The sequence below is a fragment of the Vipera ursinii genome, assembly GCF_947247035.1.
Source record: "Vipera ursinii genome assembly, chromosome: 2".
In the NCBI taxonomy this organism is placed as follows: Eukaryota; Metazoa; Chordata; class Lepidosauria; order Squamata; family Viperidae; genus Vipera; species Vipera ursinii.
Window position 1 is genome coordinate 106463865 of NC_139513.1, and position 13565 is coordinate 106477429.

The 13565-nt window shown below is 36.5% G+C and overlaps 1 protein-coding gene across 1 annotated transcript in view; it reads left to right on the forward strand.

Annotated features, from left to right (window-relative positions):
• Positions 1 to 5601: 5601 nt before the first annotated feature.
• LOC310633404 (phospholipid-transporting ATPase VB-like) overlaps positions 5602 to 13565 on the forward strand; it is a gene marked incomplete at both ends in the record, with an annotated part of 42296 nt that continues 34332 nt past the window's right edge. The window contains 3 exons of the mRNA XM_083351110.1: positions 5602 to 5873; positions 8363 to 8557; positions 9466 to 9963. Of these exons, the coding sequence (XP_083207236.1) occupies positions 5602 to 5873; positions 8363 to 8557; positions 9466 to 9963 (965 nt within the window). The remainder of the gene's footprint in view (positions 5874 to 8362; positions 8558 to 9465; positions 9964 to 13565) is intronic.

The window sequence follows — 13565 nt, forward strand, 5'->3', positions numbered from 1 at the left end:
CGGGCAAGGAAGAATGGCTACATGCTACCATTGCAGTCTGCTGGCATTTCAGGTGGGAATTCTAACACTTTTATGACTTCCGCTTGATACATCACCTGAATGGAATCAGATAAAGAATTCTGTGGATAGAATTAAATGATGCACTCCTCAATTTGAGAGGTTTTTGATGTCCAGATGTTCACACCAGGTTTGACACTGGAATAAATAGAAAAAAGTTCATAAAAAAGAAATCCAGTGCACTGCGATAAGGTATAAAAATTTAAAGGTTTAAAAATTTAAATCCCAATTTAAATGTTCTATAAATATACAAATCAACTAAAACAGGACAGAAATAATGTAAATCTATTACAACAAGATTTTCATCCCTTCTGTCCAGACAAGATGAATTATTTTCACTAATTCCACTGTAACTCCTTTTATTTTTCCACCAGTACTCAGTCTGAATTCACTCTTCAATATCCTCATTTTTAATTCATATGTGATAATATTAGACTTGCCCAGTCCTAATTCATCCAAAAATGCCTGGCATGGCACCATCTAATTTCAGTCTCCTTCTCTACCTTATATAACTGTGTTATGATCTAAGACCAGTACTTCTTTGTCTTTGTACTACCTTCATTGAAAAACTTGTAGTAATAGCTATGAGTAAAAGATGCCTTATAATGGGTATTTTGGAGTACTTTTGGCAAAAGAAACATTTGCTGAAAACAAATTTGGAACAAGATTAGTTCTTAGCAAAGCTATGTAATTGAAATTGCTTTGGGACCTTAGAGACCATATCCCAAATTTCTAGTTGGTTAATTTGTATGAAGTTAAGAAACCAGCAACTTAGCTGATTATCAGCCACTTCAATATGGTCAATCCAGCTAATTAGAATGTTTCAATCTGAGAATTCAGACATTTCAAGACTATTAAAGTACAGAAACATCATACTGGCATTATGAAACCTATGATTTTCTGTTTTCCTGTCTGGCTAAGAAAGCTAATCATCAGAATTCAGAAAAATGTTTGATTTGTAGCGCTGGGGGAAAATATTGAACATGCCTCAGACCACAAGAACAAATAATTCAGTACACTACATGAAGTAAAACCAAACAGGTCTCTGAAAACATCAAAATTAAACTAAAGCTCATAAATTTTGAATAAAAAATTGCAGTGGATGAATGTTTCTGATTCCTATAATAATAAGATTATTGCATTGGTGGAAACTATACCTGCCTCATAACTTTAAAGAAAAGAAATAAATGCCAGAACTTTGGTGAAATTTTGAATAAGATGGATGGAATATCATTCTGGCAGTAAAAAGAGGACACATATCGTAGGAGTCAGAAAGAATGGAGGCAAGCACACTGCAGTTTCTGGATTTTTATGTTCATTGGAGCTGCTGTAATGATTTGAAAAAACTGGTTAAAAGAGAAATTGATTTCATTTATTTACTAATTTTTTTTGGAATAAAAGTGATTTATGGAAGAAAGATCCGATTTAATTTAATTCTGCAAATGCTGATTTATCAAAGTGAGACTGATTTCATTTTACAAACATTGGTTTATCAAACAGAAGTTGATTGAATTATTACCTGAATAGTTTATGGAAGAGAGATTTGTTTTCATTCCACAGGTTTATTAAAAATAGATTTTCCTTCAAACAGGCACATACCACGATATAATCTAATCTTTGAAAAATATATCTATAAATTACTACTATTACTACTACCACAGTAGATACCTCAGTTGCAATTAAAAAAATATTTTATTTTGTGCCTAAACCCAAATCAGGACTTCCGGTTAGGTGTCGTGACATTACGGGTGCAGGAAGACGGGGCTCCATCTTCCACACTTGCCTTGATGGATCAAACCAAGAGTCAGAATAAATCCAGGAATTTATTCTGAAAAGCGATTTCTAGATATTTCTGATCTTGATACCATCAAAAATATCAATTGACTTTTCTGACTATTAAAATGAATCTTAATATTTTAAATCAGCATGTCTCTGGATACTAAATACTTAGGACAAACAACAGGAGAAATCTATTGTTCTCATTCTACTTTAATCTGTTATTGCATTTTTTAAAAACACAATTGTTTTGTGCCAAATTACTAAGAAGCTGCAAATGCATAAGCATAGCATAAAAATAGCCATCTCTTTTTTGTATTTGTTTGTAGACTTCAATTAACAAAATAAATTTCATCCTAAATATCTGGGATTCTGCATTTAGGTAGGAAAAGCAGATGCACAATTATAGGATTAGTGGATTACTGGCTTTATGACTGTATATGTAAAAAGCCACTCTCTTCACAGACCATAAGCAAACCGTGAGTTAGAAATGGGATGACAAATTCTCTGTAAGCTGCCAAGAGTCTTTCTGGTTATGTCAAGACAGCAATGTGTTTTATAAATAAATAAAAGTTGCAAAAATGGACAAATACAATTCTTGCATAAAGAGATTCTGAATCTAGAGGGGGGAAAGAGTTTTTCAAAATCTAAAAGATGAGAAACCAATGGTCATTTCAGCCTTTTCTCTTAAGTCTCTTCCATCTATTAGGGAATTTATGAGAAAAGGGATGAATAACTCACAAAGGCCCACACCTTAATGCAGGCATGTCAAACATGCAACATCATATGACGTCGCATGACATATCGTGACTTTTTCCCCATTGCCAGCAATGAGGTAGGAATGGTTTCAGCGTGACGCATCCAGCCCATGGGCCGGCAGTTTGACACACCTGCCTTAATATACTCACTAATAAATGAAGTTGTGGGTACTTCAACACAGGGATTTTAAAGAAGAGATTGGATAACCATTTGTCTGAAATGGTATAGAGTATAGAGCAGGGGGTTGGACTAGAAGACCTCCAAGGTCCCTTCCAACTCTGTTATTCTATTATTCTGAAGGCTGGAGTATATAGAATTTAATTCCCAATATTCTGTAATTTTCTTTTACCTGGCATTGTCTGATTAATGAGACTTTATGCATTGCTCTAATTTACATTAGTTATAGGCTGCTGTTAAGGACTGAAACATCTAGGTTCTGGCGGGAAAAGTATTCTATCCAAGTAGCAATAAAATCCTTGCTTTGTTCAACTGTCACCTGAATTATTCTTTCAGTAATTTAAGGATTCTGTATCAAAAAATGCAGTATGAGATTGACAAAGATAATAAGAGAGTGGGAGACCAAGAGACACAAAGGAATTGGATACATTTATCTTGGAGAAAGACAGTGAAGAATTGGCACTGTCTTCTAAAATTAGGCAATGTCTGTTGCTTGGGATAGAAAAAATCAAAATCAGCAAGTTCAAATTATAAGGAATTGTTCTGATCCTTTCTTCTGCATCTCGATAACTAAAAGGCTATCTGCTCTTGCAGGAATTTCCCACACATGTAACAAAAACAACCCTACAGCTTCTCTACACATTCCCAGTGTTGAAAAAACATTTTCAGGGTCTAGTCCAAGCCGGAATAAACAAAATGGAGACTGCTTTAGAAAGAAGGTTCTAGTTTATTGAAGAGCAGAACCACAACAGACTCTGGAGCAGCTGACCACATGTTGCTTTAGAGTGGTGGGTTTTTATACTTTCTTGGGCTTTTGTGTTTGGAGTTGTTCCTGTGGCATGAACTTTGATCTGAGGTTCAGTGTGCCCTTCTGGTATTCTAATAGTTGTCAGTTAATCCTATTATGTCCTAAAGGTCATGTCCTGCTTCCCTGGAGCTATGGCTAATGGCTATGTCCTGTGTTGGATTTTTTTGGGTGAGGGGTTGTTGGTTCTAGGGATCTTTGTATTTCCAATCCCATCAGCTCTAAGCTTCTCGACTCCAGTCTTTCTGAAAGGATTATTAAATCTGCATTTCTACAGACCTGGCCTCTGCTTGGGGTAGAGAAACTTGTGGGGGGGCGTGTTTCTACCTAAGATTTTCTATTATTCCTTTGGGGAAATACATTCTGCTCTTTTTAATATCTCCTAAAATATTTCTTTCTCTGGGGTGGGGGTGCCATCTTTTTATACCAGTTAAGCCAATTTTGTATAAGGGGGCTTTTTGGTGGCCTTTGCCATATTTGTAGAATTCTTAACCCAAGAAATTCTTCAGTTCCCTGTTTTAAGGCAATGCTGAAAACCTTTCAGGAGGAAGGGTTATCAGTGTTGGCTCCTGATAACTGCCTGGATAAACCCTGAAGTCCGATTGATATAGTTTTTCAAAAGAGGCTTGCCGTTGTCCTTCATGGGACTGATAGTATGCAACTGCCTCAAGTTCCCCAGCTGTCTTTGGGCCTAAGTCAGGACTAGATTCCATCACAGATTCCCTGTTTCTAGCCTGGTGCCTTAACCATTGCACCAGACTGGGTCTCCTGGATTGAATTGATTTTATCACCTTTCTGGTTAATATTCTAAAAGTTTTAGACATCTTCATTTCATTTTTATATTTTAAATTGTGTGTTGTCTGAATTTGCTTTTTTTAATGCTTTTTAAACAAAAAGACAAAGTACATTTCAAGAGGTGAAACGTCCTGTTCTCCAACTCATAGCAATACTTTGCCTTCCTTTTGTAACCAAATCTCAGTTCTTAGCACTAGGAAAATAGAGACAGGGGATGAGACAAACAGCTGGTCTCTGGACCAAAATACAAAAGAAATATAAAGAGCTCTACAAACTATACGTTTCCAGAACAGTATCAACTTCAACTGAGAGGTATGTTTTGTACAAAAAGTGAAAGAGTCAGAGGCTGTAAAATGTTATGCCAGAACTTAGTGATTATGTTTCCAGGCTGCTAAATTCCAAATGTTTGCAATGTGTGTTCTGTTTGCATCAGTGTTTAAAAATTAATATGAAAACTGCTGAGTTATCATTAGAGCTTTGGCTAGACTAGAGGTTCAGACCATTAACCGTCTATGTTTTCACCTGTGGTAGAAGTAGAAACTGAAATAATGAGAGACTGTATACAAGAGTGGGTTGGATTTAAAACAGTAGAGAAGCATGCTCTATGTGACTATGGGATGTATTTGCTGCTTACAAGGCCCAGGTGTTTGTCCTAAGTTGTAATTATCCTTGCTTTTAATTTTTTCCCTCCAGGGAAATGATCTTATAAGCAACACTTTAACCCTTTCTTATCACGAAGGGCTTTTCTAACAATACTGACAAAGATGAATATCAGATTATTTTTTCCTCCTGTATTTGCTTTTTCCAATATTCTCTGCCCCCCACCGCCACCAATCCTGGCCCCTTTCTTCCAGCACAAAGGAGGCAAAGAGAGCAGAGCTTTAATCAGATAGAAACTTCTCCACATGTCCATTGCACACAGCAAGACTGATGGGATTTCCCTTTATGTTATCAAATGTCAGCAACCGCTATGACACAGTTCACTGTATTTGTTTGCTCTATAAATCATTCAGTTATGAAGGTTGAAAGAAATTCTGTATGCCTTTCATCATTTTCTGCAAATAGTTAACCATGTGTTCCTTGTTTGTTACTTGGGGAAGCATTTTTCTTGTACTGGGTAGCCTGTAATGTGTGACCTCAGACACTAGTAAGACGTACATTTGCTTTCTGGCTAGAACTGTTTTTCAGCTCCTGTTGTGCATTTGTGTTTCAGACATCCTCTATCTGTGACCATGACTTCACCAGTTGACTCAACTATGTACTGTTGGCAACAGCCAAAAGAAGAAACTTCACAGATGGAATCAACACCTCTCTTATCCTCTGACAAACCGAGGCAGAAACAGAAACACAACTGGGACAGATGGAGGGTTGTCTTTCCTAGTAATCCCAGATTTCAAAAGGAGTTGGAAAGAGTCTTGAAGACATATTGCAAAAATGGGATACGAACAACAAAATACACCTTGCTGAGCTTTTTACCCCAAAATCTCTTTGAACAGTTTCATAGGTATGAAAATGCACCACTACCACCAAAAACAAACCAAAATGATCGTTATTTTTATATCTATTTTCAGTAAATGGAAGAAAAGTATTCAAAAAAAAATACAAAAAAGTACAGAATGCCTTTAGAGAGATTAAGAATCATATTGTTGCAGATTCCAAATTTCTCCTTTATATTGTCATCAGAGGTTTTCCATTATGTAAGTCAGGAACAGGCAACACAGCATTGGCACACACAATGTTATACATCAGAGTTTCACAATCTTGGCAAGTTTAAGACATGTGGATTTCATCTCCCAGTATTCCTCAGTCAGCATGCCAAGACTTAGAAACACTAGTGTATATGATCTTCCTACATAGCACCAAAAATTAAAATAAAATTGTTTCTTTATTTTAAAATGACCAAAATTTTATGAGATTTTGAGTGACAGTGCCAAAACCTTGAAAGATTCAATCTAAATTTTTGCCTATATATAATATCTACAGATCTCATTCACAACAGATATTCAATGAACTCTAAATTAAAAGTGGGAATGATTTATACAGTGTATAAATACTGTATATTAGAGTGCAGAGTAGAGCAACAAAGATGATTAGGGAACAGGAGGCTAAAACTTGTGAAGAACGGTTGCAGGAATTGGATATGTCTAGTTTAATGAAAAGAAGGACTACGGGGTAACATGATAGCCATGTTCCATTATTTGAAGGGCTGCCATAAAAGGGGTCAATCTATTTTCCAAAGCACCTGAAGGCAGGACAAGAAGCAATGTATAGAAACTTATCAAGGAGAGAACCAACCAAGGTCTAAGAAGAAAGTTCCTGGCAGTTAGAACAATTAATCAGTGGAACAAGTTGCCTCCACAAGTTGTGGATGTTCCATCACTAGAGGTTTTTAAGAAGAGATTGGACAACAATTTGTCTGAAATGTTATAGGATTTCCTGCTTGAGCAAGGGGTTGGACAAGAAGACCTCCAAGATCCCTTCCAACTCTGTTATTCTGTTCTGTTCAGTATATTAGAGTGGAATCTAATGCTCCTTTTTGGCACCATCTGTGAATGTGGGAAGGAAATTCACTCCCCTCTCCCCACACACACATGCATACACATGCCCTATAAATCTGTTTTTGAAAAGTCAGAAGAATCTCCAGAGCTCATGGGGAAGACTACAGAAGGGAAGGGAAGGATTGGATCAAAGTCCCATTGAGCAACAGGAAGTCACACAGGGAACATTAAATTCCATATTTAGATAAGGATGATTACTTATAAAATGAATAATAAGGGACAGTCCAATAGCTTTATAAACAATAGCTCATTTAGTAGGACAATAGATTGTGATATGTGTCAGCCATTGCCTAAATCTAATGTGTTGGGAGAGGCTTGGTGATTCATTGGAGCTATAAATAGCACTTCTTTAAGTAAGGAGATGGTACAGATCCTCAGGAAGCTATTCTAAGCACCCTTTGGAAGAAAAAGCTTTAATTAAACTCATCTGACCTGAGAAATTATAGACCAGTCTTGAATAGCCCGGTCACAGCAATTGGGTCATGACAAAGCAGCTATACATTTTCTCTGGTAGAATGGATCATCCAAAACAATTTAAAACCATCCCAGGGCCTACTTGGGAAATTAATGTTGAAACCATGGGATAATCTACAGCTCTGCCTGTGGCTCTCAATAGTCTGTAGGTCATTTATGTGGCTTTAATCTGCGCATATTTTTACATTTGAGCATAAGAATGTTCTTCACACTGTGAAGAGAGATAACAGAATAACAGATAGTTGGGGCTTAGGGTTAGGGTTGGATCAAGAAAGAAACAGGGAAGCAAAAAGTTAAAGCTACCTCTGGGATGCTAACCCAAATTAGTGACGCCATGATACTAGGATATTTTAAAAAAAAGAAAAAGAACTCTATATTCCAGTGGCCCCCAACCTTTCTGGCACAAGGGACCAGTTTCATGAAACACAATTCTTCCACGGACCAGGACGGGGTGGTTTCACATGCAATCTAGATCCCTTGCATGCGCAGATGAAACTTCGGTCATTCACCTGTCGCTTCCGCAGCCCAGTTCCTAACAGACCACAGACTGGTACCAATCTGTGGCCCAAAGGTTAGGGACCCCTGCTGTACACCATCTTGCCTATTTCAAACCTGCCCACATAGATGGGACAGCTGGCTTGCCACTGTGCCACAGACTAACCCATCACGTTTTAGTCTAATATTTTATGCAAAATCACCCTGCATGGTTCATATGCTTCAGTGCATAATGGAAACACGAAAAATTAAATTAATTTGGTAAACCATGGTACATGCATTTCATAAACACAGTCTGTGGGCAGAGTTAACTTTAGCCACTAAAGCAAATGAACGAATAAGGGTTTGTTTGTTAATTTATTTGATTATTTGCTAATTATGTCTGGACCCAGAAATCGTTGCCTCAATAAGCTCAATAAGAAAAATGACAAATGTAACAACTCCATCAATGATTCTATCTTTTTAGGTTGGCCAACATTTACTTCCTCCTCTTGGTGGTCATCAACTGGTTCCCACAACTGGAAGTTTTTCAGAGGGATATCACAATGGTACCTTTATTTGCTGTGCTTTTAGCTATAGCAGTTAAGGACGGCACTGAAGATTATAAAAGATACAAACTGGATCAGCAGATCAATTCTTTTAAAACGAAGGCATACAATAAGTAAGTCTATAAATGTGTTGTTACATTATTTCTCCTGATATCCCCATCCCATCCCCCATATTGATATCAGCAATAAATTTTGAGAATATAATTTGTGGCAGAAGATAATTTTATCTTTATAATATTGCTGCAAATCTGTTGGTTCATTCAATTTCCTGTTAAAAATTGTATCTCGAAAATCAATTATGACAATTATCACAAAATTCAATCCTACTGTTATGCCACAGTTATTTGGATTTCTACAGAACTATGATTTATTTCACATAAGCAATCAGTTTTAGCATACTGGTTTCTACAAACCATGATTTGCAACCAAAGTGGTTTCTTTAATAATCCATACTTAAAGCATGGTTTAAGGTGAAGCTATTCTACAGGTATTCCTCCTAGTGTACATAGAATATATCTTCACTCCTTTGGACATTGCTTTCAATAATTTTTTGACAGTGCAGACAGCTGGAGATGCAAGCATTTTGGAGAATGGCATAGAAGTTATGGAAAACAGTGTAATTTCTACACAGAAAAATGTGATTGCTTGAAGTTACTGTTTTAAATTTCAAGTATTTATAATTCTGCATAGAATTATAAAGGCCGTATAATCCATACTAACACATATCTGAGATTCAAATAGGAGACCGCTGAACTTCTATCTTCTATTTTATACTGTTCAGAGAAAGTTTCAGTGTCACTGTACAGCTGAGGAAAAAATCCAGACCGGCAGCAAAGCAGGCACTAGGACCCAGAATCACTCTTTTTGAGGGCAGCAAAACTGGTTTGCAGAAGGATGACACCTCTGTGTTTCAACAGGTGTTGACTAAAGCAAGCAAAAGCAGTTGGCTCAATTAAATGCAGCCTGACACTTCACCCTGGAACAAACCAACTGGAATATAGTTTGTGTTTAATTCTTTAAGTGTAGCTTTAAAGGGGCAGGAAGATGTCAAGGAAATGTGCTCAATAACATTCCTACGGGATATACTTTGGTTCAGAAGACCGTGCTGCCAGAGTGTTGTCTCAGAGTCTGAGAGTGTGGAATCTGTGAGGAGAAGGAAAGGGGAAAAGAATGAAGAAACTAAACGAGTTGTGCTCTCGAACTTGCCCTTTGAAGCCAAGTGGAAAGAAAATCCAAATAGACGTCATGCAGGCAACAAAATCAAGACCACCCGATACACATTCTTGTCTTTTATCCCTAAAAATATTTTTGAACAGTTTCACCGCTTTGCCAATGTATATTTTGTGGCCATCGTTCTTCTTAATTTTGTGCCAGTAGTAAATGTTTTTGAGCCAGGAATATCTGTGTTGCCCATCTGTGTTATAATGGCCATGACTGCTCTTAAAGATGCTTGGGAAGACTTTCGGAGATTCAAGCTGGACAAGGAGATCAATAGCATGTACTGCCTAGTATACAACAGGTAAATACATTCTGGGATGCAATCTGGGGATGTTTCAGAAGCAAATTTAATGAGCCTTCAAATATTATCCATTACTAAGTAACATGAGGCTTAAATAATTTAGCTAAGTCCTTGAAAACAATATTTCAGTATTACAAAAGAGAGTGAGATTTCCTCTATCAACCCCACCAGGTTGCTTTCTTCTGCTTCTTTCCCTGTTCAAAACTAAACTTATGTGACATATAGTAGAGATGCGGTGCTCATTGCAAAGACAATAGCCATAGTTTATGATTTTGGCAATTTTAATTTTGATCCTTTCTAAATGTTTCCCAACTTGTTTTGTTTTTGTTCTGTTTTTTTTTCCACAACTGTCATATTCCATGACAATCCTTTCCTACAGCTAGTCAGAACCTATAAGCATTTGGGTAAAATCAGAACAGTGAGCAAAATACGTGCAGAGTTTCTATAATACTTTGAGGAGTCCATCTCTTGGTTTTGGAAAATGATATCCGTGCTGCTATCACCATTTACCGAAATTTAAATTTCAAGTTTTGATAATCATGTTTCTTTTCTTACAACCATTATAAAGATAATATTTAACATATAGTTTATGTTACTATTTGGTTTATTATTAGATTTCTGTTCCTAGTTTCTTGGTCTAAAGGAGAACTATTCAGTAATATTTTGTGTTAAAAATGTGCATAGCCCAATTCAGATACTGCAGTCAAACCACAAAACCAACCATCAGAGCTATCCCTAAGGCCTTAGACTTTCCTTCTCCTCCTTCCTTCTTCTTTCTGGTATTACAGTTCCTTCCCTCACTGCCTTGGTCACCATACTTTGTCACCCACACAAAATAAGGTCAACAGTATTTTATCTATAAACCAGAATTTAAAACCGAAAACTTGAACTGGGTTTCTTATGCTGCGTTAGAGACAACAAATGTGATTTTTTTTCCAAGTTTGGTTGTAATTCACCTATTTTACCTATAAACCATGAAGAACCAAGAAGAAAAGTTGGAACTGATTTGTGTGAGTGAATCATGTGAGGAATGTTTCATCTTTAGGCATGGACACTGAAGTCACAATATGTGAATTAGGTCCTTTTAGTGGCACACAATTATATCATTGTCCCTCTTAGTGCTCTTAGGAATAGAAAAAGAGAGTTTTATTACTATCTGTAATTTATGCCTGAGTTTCTAAATAAGGAAGAAGTGGTAATCTGAGTTTTGCCCCATATCTCTCTCATCTCTGTCTCATCTCTATATCCTGCTTTAATTTTAGATTAACTCACTGAATTCCAAATCTTCTCCTAAGCCTTCCAGTCTCAAACTGTAGCATAAATATACACAGGATTCTCATTCTGGCTAATGTCTGATAGATTTTAGTAACTATGGAAAAGTATTTCCATGGGCATTTACCATAAAGGCTTTATTTCATGATGTCCAGCTATGGGTGGAACATTCTTTGTTACCATTTGTCATCCAAACAGCAAGTTGGCACCAGTATGGAACATAATTTCAGACAAAAGTCTAAGGAATGATAGCGTACAGGTGTATATTTGAATACCATACTATTAGACAAGATCTCTTCTTCCTTGCCACATAAGGAAAGAGTAAAACAAACATTTTCTTCAGCGGCAACAAATTTTGATGATTTCCCTTACTCAGAATTGCCTCAGGGCTCTGACCTAAACTCAAAATTAGAGGAAGCTGAGTTAGTAGATGGGAACTGCCTTCCTTAAGGTAAGTGACAAATTTTGGCTAGTTGGACAGACTTAATTTACCTCCTGATGCCACTTAGAGCTTTCCATACCTCCAGAGGGTGGTCACTTGGTGTTTTCCATATGGTTGTCCTTCAGCATTTCCTTGGAGATATGTGTTATAGGTGCATCAGAACACTTTAATTGCCTTGATATATCAGAACACCTTGAATATAGAAAATTGTCTTTTTTTCGGATGACAAATTAAAAAAAATAATTATATTGGCTACAAGGAAAACTTGTTATTAAAAAGTTGAAAGATTGTAAAATGGATGAGATCTTTTATCGTTGTTTTTAGCAGTACTCTTCTATCATGTTTTCTATCAGGTTTAAAGATATTGATAACAAACTGTGCTTCTCATAGCTTGACTACTTTACATACATATTCACATAACCTGGATCTGTCTGGATAGAAGAATTTTTCACACACTGCTACAATATTATGAATTGGGATCCACAGAATGCCAGTTGTATTCATCTTACATATGATTTCTTACCTTGAAGGGTTCCTGGCAGATGCATCTAATGAAAGCTCTTCCATAACCTTCTTAACATTATTTCATCACTGCTTTTATAAAAAGAACATTTATTTTAGTTTTGCTCTTAGTCATTCTTCCTTATATGCAAAAAAAAACCCCTGAAGCCCAACATCAGGGCACCAAATGAGGAAGAATTTTGTTTTATTTTATTTTATTTATTATTTATAAAATTTTATGTTGCCCTCGTAAAGTAACTGGTTTCTCACTATTTATGTCTAACACTGTGAAGTACTTGGGCTTATTTTACACAGTTGCAGCTAGTTTCTAAACCAGAGCCTTTAATGTTTAAGACAAATTTTCACAGGCTATTGTGAGGTTTCTCTTAGAAAAGCTTGTCCTAATACCATGCTCGTCTTCAGCTGATCTTGAAATTTTACCTTGTAAAAGGCTAACCAAGGCTTAATCTTAAATGGAATTGCTATGCATAATTTTATTAATGAACATGCTGCAACACTGAAATAACTCCAGGCAACGAACTAATGGAGGTACAATATTTATCAGGGAGACAGGCTCTTGCTTCTTCTTGCCAAAACTTTAATTTACATGCAATTCCATTACTGGAAAAGCCAGGTGCCTTTTCAGTCATTGCCTGTACCGCACCTTCTGGTTCAAGTGCTTGGTGTAATGTAGGTTTCGAGAAAGGGTGTTCTCCCAATAGACAATGAATGTTTGAATGTACATGTCTATAAAAAATTTCTTCCACATCTTAGCACATGATTAAACTGTTCCTGAAGACATCGCATTAATTTTGAACATTGATTTTGTTCATTATAAAGAAAAAAGGAATGCTAGCAACACCCAGGCAGTAGTTCTTCAGAGTGTTGGTACTATTAGGCTGTATTTAAATTGCTTTCACAAATTCCTACCGGTTGTGCTTTTCAGTCACAACCTGAGAGAAGGAGAAAAAGGGTTTAGTGCTAATTGGCAATCATTTGCCACATGTCCTAACAAAGCAAGACTGCAAGAAATATAAAGAAAATCAGCCTAATATGATCTGTGCTTTCTAAAAGATCAGTTCTTTTTGGGAAGAAGAAAAGGGGAGTCATTCATTTGGATCTGATTGCACTTGGGCAAAATGCATTGCACCAGAGGCAGATCCAACCCTGCTTTATAAGTACAGGTTGGGAAAAACCAAATTATGGATATAAAATGTAAGGGCTCCACCCACCCCAAAATCAGAACTGCTCTATAGGCAATAACCAACTTCATTTTCTATTAAACATTCCTAGCTTTGGGACAGACAGTATGAATTTCCTGGAAACACAAGAAGCAAAATTAAAGAAGCCAGATGGAACAGAAAGTACATACCCTAAAATCAAATAG